The following is a 12,382-nucleotide window of genomic DNA, read 5'->3' as shown; positions in this document are numbered from 1 at the left end:
ATGCAGATTCATACAGGACACCGTTAGTGACGCTTATCCAATAATTCATGTGATTCATTTAATCATCAAGGCCTCACTTGATAAATTTGCATTTACAGGAAAAGTCTTTGATTACCTAACTGCTCTTTGTCCTTGATCAAACAGAGTTTATAGCTTTTGTCACCACCTTACCGACATCAAAGTCACCTATTAGCATATCATTAATCAGACATCATAAGTGCACTTTGATGTTGGTGTTGATCGTTTAAGAGGACAAAACCAAATCCAGAATGGATTCTGACAGCATAACAAAGGCCTTACACCCATTAGCTTTGTCCTAGCAAAGTCCTTGACTCAAGTTGGTACCAAACAAATTGGTGGAACATTATATTGACAGAATGTAGCGTCAATTTTATAAACAGGAAAAACACTTTCACTTCACCTGAAGCCACACATGCTGAGTTTTCATTTAGTTTGAATCCCGCTCTGCAGTAGCAATAGTAAGAACCGATGGTGTTACTGCAGTGATGAGCACAGGGGTCGAAAGGTGGAGCACATTCATCCAAATCTGTAAGAAATTAAGAGTAAACATGTGCCAGCATGCATTTTAAAAAATGTATCTGGAAAATTACAAAGTCGCAGATATCAATTACTCCTGGAGTTGCATGAAAACAGGATCAGGGATTAAGGAATCATCTGCTCCTTTAGAAGGACACGGACACCTCGTACTTCAAAACCTTTATTCTTTCTTTAATTTAACATTATTTTGGTTTCTGCTATAAAACCTAGTATTGAAGGTAAACTGTCATCATCTTGTCCCACACACCTTCACAGTCTGTTCCATTAGGAGACAGCTTATATCCAGCAGGACAAGAACACAGAACTCCCCTGGGTTCATCAGTGCACACATGGCTACATCCACCATTGTCCATAACGCAGGCACGCCCTGCAGGAGGCGGAATTTTAAGCATCAGCGTCACAGAAGACGACTTAATAGACAAAAACCATTGTATATTAGTGTTTTTTGTGATAATGAGTTGCTTTAAGCGTACCGCAGGTTATGGGCTCATCGCTTTCATCAGAACAGTGAAACGTGCCATCGCACTGCTCGTCAGCAGATAGACATGTCCCCTCAGGACACCGTATGCTGCCCTCACTGCACAAATCTGGGAGAAAAATATATACATTAACCTTTTTAAGAATCAGGATAAAGATTTAAATGTTCATTTTTAGTTGCATGATGCATCAGTGCATGAAAAGGTGTATTCACACTTTAACTCAAACGTTTTTGATTCCATCCAAAAATATGCCATTTTACCTCTGGTCATCTGGATTTACCTCTGCTGATAGCCTTGATTTGTATTTCAGTACATTTAACATGATTATGTCCCCATTTAACTTTAATTTTTTTATCTATATCTATCTATCTCTATCTATCTCTATCTATCTCTATCTATCTCTATCTATCTCTATCTATCTCTATCTATCTATCTCTATCTATCTCTATCTCTCTATCTCTATCTCTCTATCTATCTATCTATCTATCTCAGAACAAATGAGTCTATAAATATGTCTTAGTGGATGATAAAAATCCAAAATATTTAAAGAATTGTTACAGCATAGCTGGATCTGTAATGGAAAAATGTGACTTTTGGTAGTTTTGTTTAGAAAGTGTCACAAATACACAGAATGATATTTAGTTTCTTGTTAGGGCATTTTCCTCACCACAGTCCTTTTCATCAGAGTTGTCCATGCAGTCATCTATTCCATTGCACCTCAGCTCTTTAGGGATGCAGATGTGATTTTGACATGTCCAGTCAGAGTCCAGGCAGCCCTCTGTGACTGGACAGTTCTCCTCATCGGAGCCAGTGGGACACTGCTTTTGTCCATCGCAGCGGGCCGACGCTTTAACACAGCCAACAGAGTCCACACAAGCAAACTGACCTGGCGGACAATCAGAGCCTCGGAGTCCTGAAGGAAAGAAAACAAAAACATTAAAAGGTTCCATTTATTTACCCCTGAACCAACAACCTACACTTGCAGCTCAGGGGAGAAAAAAAATGTCCTTTGCCTTTTGTGCTTCATTTAAAAGTTGTTTTGTTCAACATCACTTAAAGAGTCTCAAACTACAGGAAAACAAAAATAGATAATACTGTAATGTGTAAAGTTATGAGTTTTTTTTCCCCCCACAGGTTTGGGGGGGGGGGAGCCCACCAGTGCAGTCCACTTCATCTGATCCATCCAGACAATCTCCATCTCCATCACATCTCCACACAGCAGGAATACACCCGCCATCGTCACACTGCCACTGGTCATGACTGCACTCCGAGATTTGTCCTACAAAATGTGAAGAGTATGAACAAGAAATAAATGTGGTCAGACAAATTAAAACAATAACTTCCTCACTGGTTGTAATTGTATTAACAAAAAGTTGTACAATCATATGACATGTGAGTGGGAAAAGATGCAAAGCAGTCAGAAATAGATGTTTAATATTCTATTTAAAATTTCTAATTAGAAAGACGACTTTCATACGGTTAAATGAATATCAAATGAAGTACATATCAGCTCATGATTCTCGGCGTACCTTTGCATGATTTGATCTAAATAAGTACTTCAGTGCTAAATAGGATCCAATGAACGGCGACTTTCGCTTATTTTAAACGTCCTGAAACTCTAATGTTGCTAGTTTCATACTAACTTGTCTCGTTGTTACAATCATTCTGATTAGGCAAACTCCATGAAGCACAGATTATTTGAAATATAGCTCGTAACCCTGAACATCCCTCTGCCGCACACAAGCAAAACCCTGACATATAGCGAACCCTAAAATCCACCCCGCAGAAACAGGTTTGCCTATTTTTGTGAAACTGAAAGTGTCTACCCTTGGATAGTCAAAGAAAAAAAAATACCTCTCAAAACTCTCAAATGCGCCAGAAAAACCAAACAAACCAACAGGCGCCAATCCATGTCGACCTGCGCGGCTCATCGGGATAAACAGCAGCAGCTGAGAGGAAACGCTTTTATCCGGTAGCTGCGGAGGATAGAGTCACTTCCGATCAAGTTAAAAACAAGAAATAAAATTTGATTTATTCCGCTGTGTTTAAACTTAAACTCGACGTTTTCTTAAAAAGTGCCAAATAAAACATACTTACATTATTTTTAATAATAGCAACCGCACCCTTGAATTAAGTTAATTTAAAGTTGCATTTGGAGAGCTTTCTTTTTTTTAATTAGCTGGTGATGAAGTTCTACCACCAAGTCAGGCTGATGAATTATTGCCCATTGCGAAAGGTTTTGTGGTTTTACGCACGGAAGAACAGTTACGATGTGTGTGCATGCAGTGATATTTTTGCACTGTCTTTCTAGATAATGATGTTAGTATTTCAGGCTCAACATGGTACCGTGTTACTGTGTGTGCAGTGCACTTTAAGGTTTTCATCTGGTTGTGTTACGTGCGCGCTGTTACATGAAAACATGAATTATATCCAATATGAAATTCTTTCGTTATGTCAATTAATGAAACAATTTGACAGTAGGCTACTGCTTTTCATTCGTCCAACTAATTGAAACGAATTAGTTAAAGTTTTACATAAAACTAGCTAGTTTGAATAAATTTGTTTGATGTTGTCACAATGACTTAAAGGAATAAAACGACACCTTTGAACAGTTTCACCTTTTGTTAAATGTTTTCATCAGAAGCACGGCAGCTTTGTACATGGGCTCTTTCTTCTTTTAACTGAGGTCCCGAAGCTGTTTAGTTTATGAATGGAAACGATTAGCGGGCAGTTATCACTCTGGGTGTGTTAGCTTTTAATGGCTTTAGCGTCCGATGAAAGTCGTGTGCCTTTGGAAACGCAATATTACGCAAGGAATGACTTACAGTTCCTAAAACAGTGGCCCAAATTAATTATACTGTCTTTGAACTTTCCCTTGATTTTAATTGTTTTTCTATATGTATTGATATTATATTATATTATATTATATTATATTATATTATATTATATTATATTATATTATATTATTCTGATAATATGCCGGAACACACGCATTGCAGGTTTCTTTTAAAACAGTAAATTAAGGAGATCACCGGTTTGCTTCCGCATATTTTCATATTGTTTATTAATATTTTGCTGATTAGGCTTCCTGATATTTATTGAAAATGTTCAGTTCGTTTTATTCATTTCTGAGCACTGACATCCCTTTAAGATTAACAATACATTAAAATTAAATTTAATTAATTAAAAAAATAACAAACAAAAATCGTATTTATTTTGGTCTAAAATAACCTGTTATATTTTCCGCTTGTGTCCTGGACAGAAATAGGACACAAGGGGTTGCGCAGTTTGTTAATGATGTCATACAAAAAAAAGCAGTTTTTTTGATTAACTCTCTTGTTTCTCCCAATTAATCAAGGCGCAATTGTGTAGCTCATAATCCCTTTAGCTAAAAATATTATCATGCCTTTTAATCTGAGGGATCGCCAGTATACAAAACATCAATCAGAGTGGGGGACTCCACTTCAAAGAGCACTCTGTTTCGATAGCCCATAGGAGGTCCCTGTTATACCGCTTAGATCACAGGCGTCCTTCAGCCATTAGAGGCCTGACAGCTGTCTTCAAAGAACTTCAGAGAGACACGCGTGATTATAAATCCGGTTCTGGGACTACACCTGATCATTCTGGATCTGCCTACCGAAGAGACAACACGACAAATTATGAAGAGACGAGCTGTGGATTTCGCTTTTGCGCTTCTTCTTCTAGTGGATTTGGTTCAGGCTCTCGCCATCCCTAAGATGCACCCTGATAAACTGCTCCGTGGGAGGAAAGCTCGGGACGGTGGGGCCAGACACGCTGCACAGAGGCACCGCTTTAACAGTCTGCCGCACTACATGATCCATCTCTACCGGGTCATGCTGATCGAAGACCAGATCAGTACTCAGGCTGACAGCGTGCCCCACACTTGGAACGAAGAAAATCTTCACAGCTCCGATTCTGTGATCAGCCTGGTCGCTAAGAGTGAGTATTTAACATCAGGGAAATTACGAAAACGGGCTTAGGTATTTTGAAAGCCATTTGAAAGCCACGTAGCCCAACTTTTCTTTTAGAAAATATGGATGAAAAAGAATAATTTACAAACAGAAGAACTTCATAAATACATTTAGCAGCAAAATGTACTTTAGTTTGACACACTACTACAAAATGTGTTTTTTTTCTCTATTCCCCTTTAATAGTTTGCATGTCTATTGTTAAATAAGTCATAGCTTTACCCTGTGGTATAATTCTAAAAATGTCTTTTATCGTATCTGTTTCAGGCTGCCAGCAGATTGGCAGGAGATGGTCCCTCACTTTTGACATGTCCTCCATGTCTGCAAGCGACATTGTCCAGCTGGCTGAGCTTCGCATCCGCCTGCCAGCTTTTAAAGAATCTTCCAGCGCTTCAATAGACATCTACCATTCCCACAGTGAGCGGTGCATGCACGGCCCCGAGAATAGGCTGCTTCTTGGCCACCTTAGAGTTCATCCCAGTTCACTGATGTCGCCGTCCTCCTGGAAAGTGTTCAACATGACGCACATAGTCCATCGCTGGTTGCAGCATCGGGGGCATTTCGCAAAGAGGATGGGGGAAGAGAAGCCAGAGGAGAGAGAGCAGGAGCATGAATTATTTCAGCACCTTACAGCTGACAGGGTCATCATGGTGGTCTTCTTAAAGCATGAAGCAAAGGACCAGCGAGTACCAATGCTCATCCGCACAGCAAAGCACTCCAAGTACGCTGGTCTGGGCAGGGAGCACGTACCCTCCAGGATGAGGAGTAGCAGAGAAAAGAGGGACCAGCAGACCCAGCAGCAGAGAGAGGAGGGTGGGAGAGATGCTCCCAGCGACAAGGCAACACAAGAGGAGAAAAAGGATCATCTGTGCAGGAAGGTGGACATGTGGGTGGACTTTGAGAAACTCGGCTGGAGTGAGTGGATTGTCTATCCCAAACAATACAACGCTTATCGCTGCAAAGGGACCTGTCCCACACCAGTAGATGAGACCTACACCCCTACTAACCACGCATACATACAGGTAAGACTGAAACACCTCATCATATGCAACAGTACTGATAATGCCCCAACAGCATGAATAGATGTTCTCTAATCAATTGTTTTCTTCTTCTCCGCTCTCCAGAGCCTGTTGAATTATCATCATCCAGACAAGGCACCCTGTCTGTCTTGTGTGCCCACACACCTGGCACCAATCTCCATGCTGTACTTCGAAGATGGAAAGATGGTCATGAGGCATCAAGACGACATGGTGGTGGAGGAGTGTGGCTGCCAATGAGGGAAACGCCTGCAGAAGGGAAATCATATAACCCTTCAACTTGTGAACCACGGGACCAAAGGGGTCTACAGCGAGAGTACTGGGATCTCAGAGCGGCAAAGTGGGTGCTGGCACAGAGCTGTCCAGGACAGAGACTGCTGATGTGATGCAGGAAGCTTCTAGTATATATCCTGGACGATTCTCTCTAAATTACAGAGCTAAACAGTTATGAAACAGCTTCTGTTTATAGGAAATTATGTGGGACTATAAGCTGTGCCTTTTAATAGCCATGTCTCAAAAGGCACGACATGATCACAGACTTAAGCACTATATTGTCACAGAAACTATGTTGTTTTTATGCTTCAAGACTGAACCTCTAATACCATTGAAATTACAGAATGGTTTACTGTAAGCGCTTTAATTATTATCATTATCATTATTATTAATATTCTTTATTGAGACGTTTGGGTCACATTGACCTATTTGTATATTTGCTATATAGGCCATAATAGAGCAATAAATTGTTTTTTTTTCTCTTAAGCAACTTGACCAAATTGTGTTTTCATTTTGAAATGTTGGTGGTAAAGAAATATTCTTACCTGTTAACAGAAAAACCACACACTAGAATTAAAAGCACAGGAGTTGTTGGGTTTTGGTGTCCAAGGCTGTAGATGGAAATGTCTCACAAACAGCCCCTGACTGTACAAAGGTAACAAACAAACAAACAAACAAACAAACAAACAAACAAACAAACAAACAAACAAACAAACAAACAAACAAACAAACAAACAACCCAGGATCTAGATACTGCTGAACAAAACACTAGAAGGCACTTAGGTCTATTGGGTCTGTGTCATTTGGATTAGAGAAGGCTAATCTTCTTTTTTTTTTTTTGGGTTGTATGGAAGCCCCAAACGCAATTTCATTGTTCTTGACAATGACAATAAATAAATAAATACTAAAAAATACTAAATACTAAAATAGTATAAATTCACACCCAATTCACACCCAAAATTATACATACACCCCCACTAATATTTGGTTGAATGTTCCTTAGTAAGTTCAAAACCAACAAGTTGTTTTTGGTAGCCATATCAAGCACCTGGCATAATTCTGGCTGGATATCTGACCACTCCTCTTGGCAAAATTGGTAGAGTTCATTTGGTTTCCTGGCAAGTACATGGCTTTTAACCGTAGTCTGCAAACTTTCAATTGTGATGATGTTGGGGTTTCAAAAAGGTCACATCAGGAGCTTAATGTCTGCTTTGTTCCAAAATGAGAGATCATGTCCTGTGGAACAGCCAACTATTGACACTATGTCCAAATTTCAACCATCTAACTGCTGATTTGAGGTGAAGTTGAATAATTATGAGATTATTCCATTCACTTTGTGCAATGTAACAGTACCACCAGCAAAACTGCCCAAGGGCATGATGCCAACAGTTGGGACAGTGTTCATAGGTTTGAAAGCCACCTTTACCCTTCCTTAACATAGCTTTTGTTATTGTGACCAAATACCTCAATATTTGTGTTATCTAACTGCAAATTGCAGTCAAACTCGAAGTTGATGATTTTGGAGCAGGGGCTTCTTTCTTGGTCGACACCCTCTCAGTCAATGTTGATATAAAGCTCACGTCACTTTGGACACTGACGCTAATATTTCAGCAGTTTCCACTTCGTGGCAGGCTTGAACTCTGGTGGTTCCTGAGTTTTTCTTGAACATCCTAAACAATTTCCTCTCATCCTGTATTTACATATAATTGTCAGATGGCTGTGGAGTTGGCAGTTGTCTAGAAATGGCTTCAAGAAACCTTCCTAACTTGTGTAGATCTCTTTATTGAGTTCCTCGGACTTCCCCGTTGTTCTGAGTGTCGTTGTTTCCAATGAGCACTGTTAAACAAACGAAAAGAGAAACTACCAGGAGTTAATCAATAATCACCCAAATAATTTCAAACTTGTGCAGATAAAAAAAACTACACCTTGAAAAAAGAACAGTTCAAAAAAATAATTAAAAGTCCCAAATTACCAGGGTATTCATGCTGATGAGAACTGTGTGCAAACATCTGACCGTATCCAATATCTTTTATCACATTGCTGCATGTTGTGAGTCTCATTAAAAGCAGCCCTAAAATATAAAACATAAGCACCTTTACATCTGAGGTCATAAAATACAGCAGTCATCTATTTACCAGTTTTATTAGACAACTATTTATGATGCAGTTAAACATCATATTTCATTGACACTGCTTGAAATTAACAACCCCGAGGTAAGGATGCCCAATAAGTTTAAATGCCTGTTTTCATCTTTCCCCTCCGTCTCCTCATCGCTTCCTCATCGGTATATTTTAGCTTAGTTTTAGTGTTATAGCTTCTGTCGTTAGAGCTTTGGGTCACTTTGGTTTTTCCACAAACAAAGCCTTCTTATTCTCTAGCCAACAATAGCACGAAAAAGAAAGTTTCCCTCAGTAGTTGCTGATGATCAGACCAAAACTTAAAGATAACAAATACATTCATCAGACTTCCAGAAATATGGTCGCAAATGATTTCTAAAGTTGAACTTCAGTTAACAGTTTGTCTGCTGACACCAAATGGTCAGAGTCACTTACTGCAAGGTGTGAAATAAGACTTCACTATAAACAGATCGGTCTCTCTCTTTTTTTATTGGTAAAAACAAATTAAAGACAAGTCATCAAAGTTGAGAAATGAATGAAATTACATAAAATTTTAATTATTTAATTGTAACAAAACCTTGACTTATTTGTCAAATATTTCACAAATCATACAAAGAAAAGAAACTGTTCATGCACACTTGAACAGGAGAGGCATTACAAAACGTTTTCAGAGCAATTCTGAACACAGATTACACAGAAAAAAGGCTCATCGTTTTAAAAGATATGCTTTTTTAATACCGGTAAACAAAAACTATAAACTATGTTGCTTTAATCCTTAAAGCTGACCCGCTTTAGATGTCCATCTCAAACTGGGCATCTTCACCTATAAAAGAAAAAACAACAACAACAAAAAATGGACAATTAATAGAAATAAGAGTTTAATGAAGTTTCCTATGTAACGTCGTGTGCACATTGCTCATATTGAAGGTGATACAATCACATTCAATCGGTTGCTATGAAACAACGTGTAATCCCCGACTGGTTGGCAGTGGTTCCTAGACACTGTTGGCTGTTGCTGAATAAAATTAGTTGCACGCAAGGTGCTGCATCAAAAACCTTCTAGTGATTGATTTGGTCGCTAGCAGATCACCACAGCTACCTGCAGTTTTCCATGTTTGTCGTCAACAAAAGAAAGTGGACATGAAGAATGTTTGCCTGCAAAGTTTCATAATGTGTAAAGTTTACTTTGAAATGATTGGCCCTTAAGAAATTGTTTTCCCACCTGCTGCCATCAACAACCACTCAATCAGTCAAGGAATCCTTATTTTTGCCAAATGGTCACAGACTGGTCTCCACTGCACACGTTTACCTGCGCTCTCTGCATGCACGCTGTGGTCCGTGTTGTTGCTGAGCGACTGATCGGACTGGTTTGTGTCGCTGGAGGCATCGGGCTTGAGTGGCCGAGTGACGCCTGGGATGTCAGGCAGGTTGGGCGGCGTGCGAGTCAGGGGAGATGTCCGACACTGCAGGAGGAACTTCCTGTCGTAGATGATTCTGGTACCTGCGGGTTAGCATTTTCTTAAAGTGATGACTATTTGGGAAAATTCCAGTACAGCAGATAATCCTTGTACACACTAAAACAGATTTCAAAATAAAAATAACATGGAATAAATCAAATGTAAACAATGATGAAATAAAATAAAGATTAAAACTACTACTATTAATCTAAACTTTAAACATGTTGGTGCGCAAATAGCTTGCCTGCTTTTCTCTGCTAGTGTGACCCAACAATGCACAGGTCCATACACGCCCATGACATTTAGCCCAATTTTGCAGCCCATATCAGCTATGTTGGTACATATTCAGTGACTCACTTGTGTTTTATCTGTGTCCCACCTGCTAATGTTACAGGACACAGTATCAGTTGTAGTGGGCATGTGCTTCTGAATCAGGTTTCTCACGACCGCTGAGGGAAAACATTTTCTTTTTTAACTTTTATCTCTGCAGTTGAAGCTTCCCAAGGCCCCAGCTTGTCAATGTTTAAAATAAAACAATGGCAGCCCCCAAAATGAGAAAAAAAAAAAAAGGTCAAAACTGAGCTTACTGCTGGTCCAGGTCCTGAGTACGGCCTCAGATGATCTCTGTTGTGTGTAGCTTGACCAATTCAGTTTAGATTAAAATATTTTCTTTTGGCTACAGCTTTAAAGTTTTCTGAAATGTTCACATTAGCAGTTGGCATTTTATGTTGGTTGGTGAGTAAGCTTTTGGATTTTTTTTTGTGATCTCTCACAATCATTAGTCCCACTTGTTCATGATTAATACAACCAGTGTGTCCATGTTTAGTAAACATGTTGCTATTGCAGCTCAACAACAGGCTGCTGTAATACCAGGACTATAAATAGGATGTGACTGAGCACAGGCCAACATTTGACCTTACAGTCGTAAACTGTATATGCAAGTAAACATAGGCTGCACACTGCCCATACTCTTGGATAATGACACTGAAGCTGCCATTCATAAGTGACGACTTCCACATTAGATTAAAGCTTATGCACATAAAAACCTCATGCAGAGGGGGCAAAATGCTAGATTTTGTAACCAGAGCCATCAGACACATGCAGTTATAAGTCTCCAATCAGCATAAATGGGAAAATAATTAAGGGCGGAGGAATAAAGCCATGTAAAATACACTGAAATAATCTCTGGTTTTGTTAAACAACTGCAGTACGTGGATCCATAAAGTACTGCTTCTGCTAGTTGTTATACTTCGGGACACACCAACGCTGTCAAACATTAACAAGACAACATGACAGGACCTCAGTTACCTCCATTACCACGAACTGATTTTGGAGCTGGATTTCAAACATAACTCCAAATATCTCTCTCTTTTTGTTTTTGTCAGGCACAAGTATACAGCACTTTTTGGATATCTTTTAAAAAAATTATCCCACTCGGCTGCACATTTATTAAATTTGAGTATACTATTTTTAATAGCTGTACAGTATTTTTTTTAATGTTGTAAATTTGTTGTAAAAGATCTTATTTCTTGTTTTTTATTTTATATTCTTTACTTTTATGTGAATCTCCATGCCCCGTCTGCCTGCCACGTTACTGCTGGAATACGTGGATTTCCGCAGTGGGGGACTATAAAGGATATTTCTATTCTATTTCTCTGTCTCTAAGTCATATGGATAAGCTAATCATGATCTTGGGATACTAAGTAAACTGCAGTGTTGGAACTTTTGTTTAAAATTCTGAGATATATAAAAGCAAATAAACTGTCTTTATAATTTTTTTTCCGATTAGCATCTGAAGAGGAAAATAATTCACATGTGAGCAAACCTTTTGGCTTTTGAGACCAAAACAAAAGTTGGTGCTGCTGCTTTCTAAACTCCCTAACCCTCTGCATACCCCTGACATGTACAAACTGTTCAAACTGCTGCTTTCAGGTAGGTGCTACAGAGAGCTGTTTACTCAACCAGCCGCTCAGGCTGTCACCCACTGTTGTGTCATTCAGGTCATATGCACATATGCATTACTGAGTTTTGCAAGTACAGTTTGTATAGTTTCTTAAGACTTTCTGTAATAGGCGTGTACTGCCTATTGAAAAAAAGCAAATAAAGAGTAAAAATAAATACGGATTATTCTGAATCCCTCTCTTTCCTCATTCTGGACATCAGTACCTCCAGGCGTGGTGCTGAACAGAGTTCCTCCCGGGGTCGTGGAGTAGTCGTTTGGCAAATGCGCAGCGTCGTGGATAGCGACCCGCCTGACGGCGGGGATATCCCGGCTCCTGGTGGCCTGGCCTCCCGCTGACATCTCTCAACTCTATGCGCTAATGACACTCCACAGATGAGGAGAGCTGCATGTACGCCCGCAGACTGAGCATGGAAAGCTACACTATGCCTCCACGTGCTCTGAGAAAACCCAAAACAACATCCCAGGAACTTCCTACAAAACGACACGTGGGGCGGTAGGCTATGATTGGC

The 12,382-nt window shown here is 39.6% G+C and overlaps 3 protein-coding genes across 3 annotated transcripts in view; 1 reads left to right on the top strand and 2 right to left on the bottom strand.

Annotated features, from left to right (window-relative positions):
* Nucleotides 1-2,996, bottom strand: part of LOC309710797 (uncharacterized protein) — a 28,868-nt gene extending 25,872 nt beyond the window's left edge. Inside the window, exons 1-6 of the mRNA XM_082540566.1 lie at nucleotides 2,892-2,996; nucleotides 2,194-2,316; nucleotides 1,705-1,950; nucleotides 1,032-1,145; nucleotides 806-925; nucleotides 422-547 (exon numbers count right to left, since the gene is read on the bottom strand). Coding sequence (XP_082396692.1) covers nucleotides 422-547; nucleotides 806-925; nucleotides 1,032-1,145; nucleotides 1,705-1,950; nucleotides 2,194-2,316; nucleotides 2,892-2,949 — 787 coding nt within the window. The 5' untranslated portion in view covers nucleotides 2,950-2,996. The remainder of the gene's footprint in view (nucleotides 1-421; nucleotides 548-805; nucleotides 926-1,031; nucleotides 1,146-1,704; nucleotides 1,951-2,193; nucleotides 2,317-2,891) is intronic.
* A 1,700-nt stretch (nucleotides 2,997-4,696) lies between these two features.
* Nucleotides 4,697-6,303, top strand: LOC309712209 (nodal homolog 2-A-like; the record flags this gene model as incomplete). The annotated part of the gene is made up of 3 exons (XM_082542847.1): nucleotides 4,697-4,997; nucleotides 5,294-6,048; nucleotides 6,151-6,303. The coding sequence occupies 3 exons, from the start codon at nucleotides 4,697-4,699 to the stop codon at nucleotides 6,301-6,303; spliced, it is 1,209 nt and encodes a 402-aa protein (XP_082398973.1).
* Nucleotides 6,304-8,925: 2,622 nt separating this feature from the next.
* LOC309712000 (eukaryotic translation initiation factor 4E-binding protein 1-like) lies at nucleotides 8,926-12,373 on the bottom strand. Its single transcript, XM_082542591.1, has 3 exons — nucleotides 12,077-12,373; nucleotides 9,763-9,954; nucleotides 8,926-9,276 (listed from the first exon to the last, which is right to left on the bottom strand). The coding sequence occupies exons 1-3, from the start codon at nucleotides 12,210-12,212 to the stop codon at nucleotides 9,245-9,247; spliced, it is 360 nt and encodes a 119-aa protein (XP_082398717.1). The 5' UTR covers nucleotides 12,213-12,373; the 3' UTR covers nucleotides 8,926-9,244.
* Between the last annotated feature and the right edge of the window lie 9 nt (nucleotides 12,374-12,382).

The sequence above is a fragment of the Aulonocara stuartgranti genome (genome assembly GCF_965226115.1).
Source record: "Aulonocara stuartgranti genome assembly, chromosome: 7".
Taxonomy (NCBI): Eukaryota; Metazoa; Chordata; class Actinopteri; order Cichliformes; family Cichlidae; genus Aulonocara; species Aulonocara stuartgranti.
This window is presented reverse-complemented; position numbering and strand designations above follow the sequence as displayed.

Excerpts from the sequence above, each read along its gene's own strand:
- LOC309712000 (XM_082542591.1), bottom strand. The coding sequence starts at position 12,212 with ATGTCAGCGGGAGGCCAGGCCACCAGGAGCCGGGATATCCCCGCCGTC. Across the intron at positions 9,955-12,076 it reads GTTCAGCACCACGCCTGGAG|GTACCAGAATCATCTACGAC; the intron begins GTACTGATGTCC and ends GCTAACCCGCAG. Across the intron at positions 9,277-9,762 it reads CGTGCATGCAGAGAGCGCAG|GTGAAGATGCCCAGTTTGAG; the intron begins GTAAACGTGTGC and ends TTTCTTTTATAG.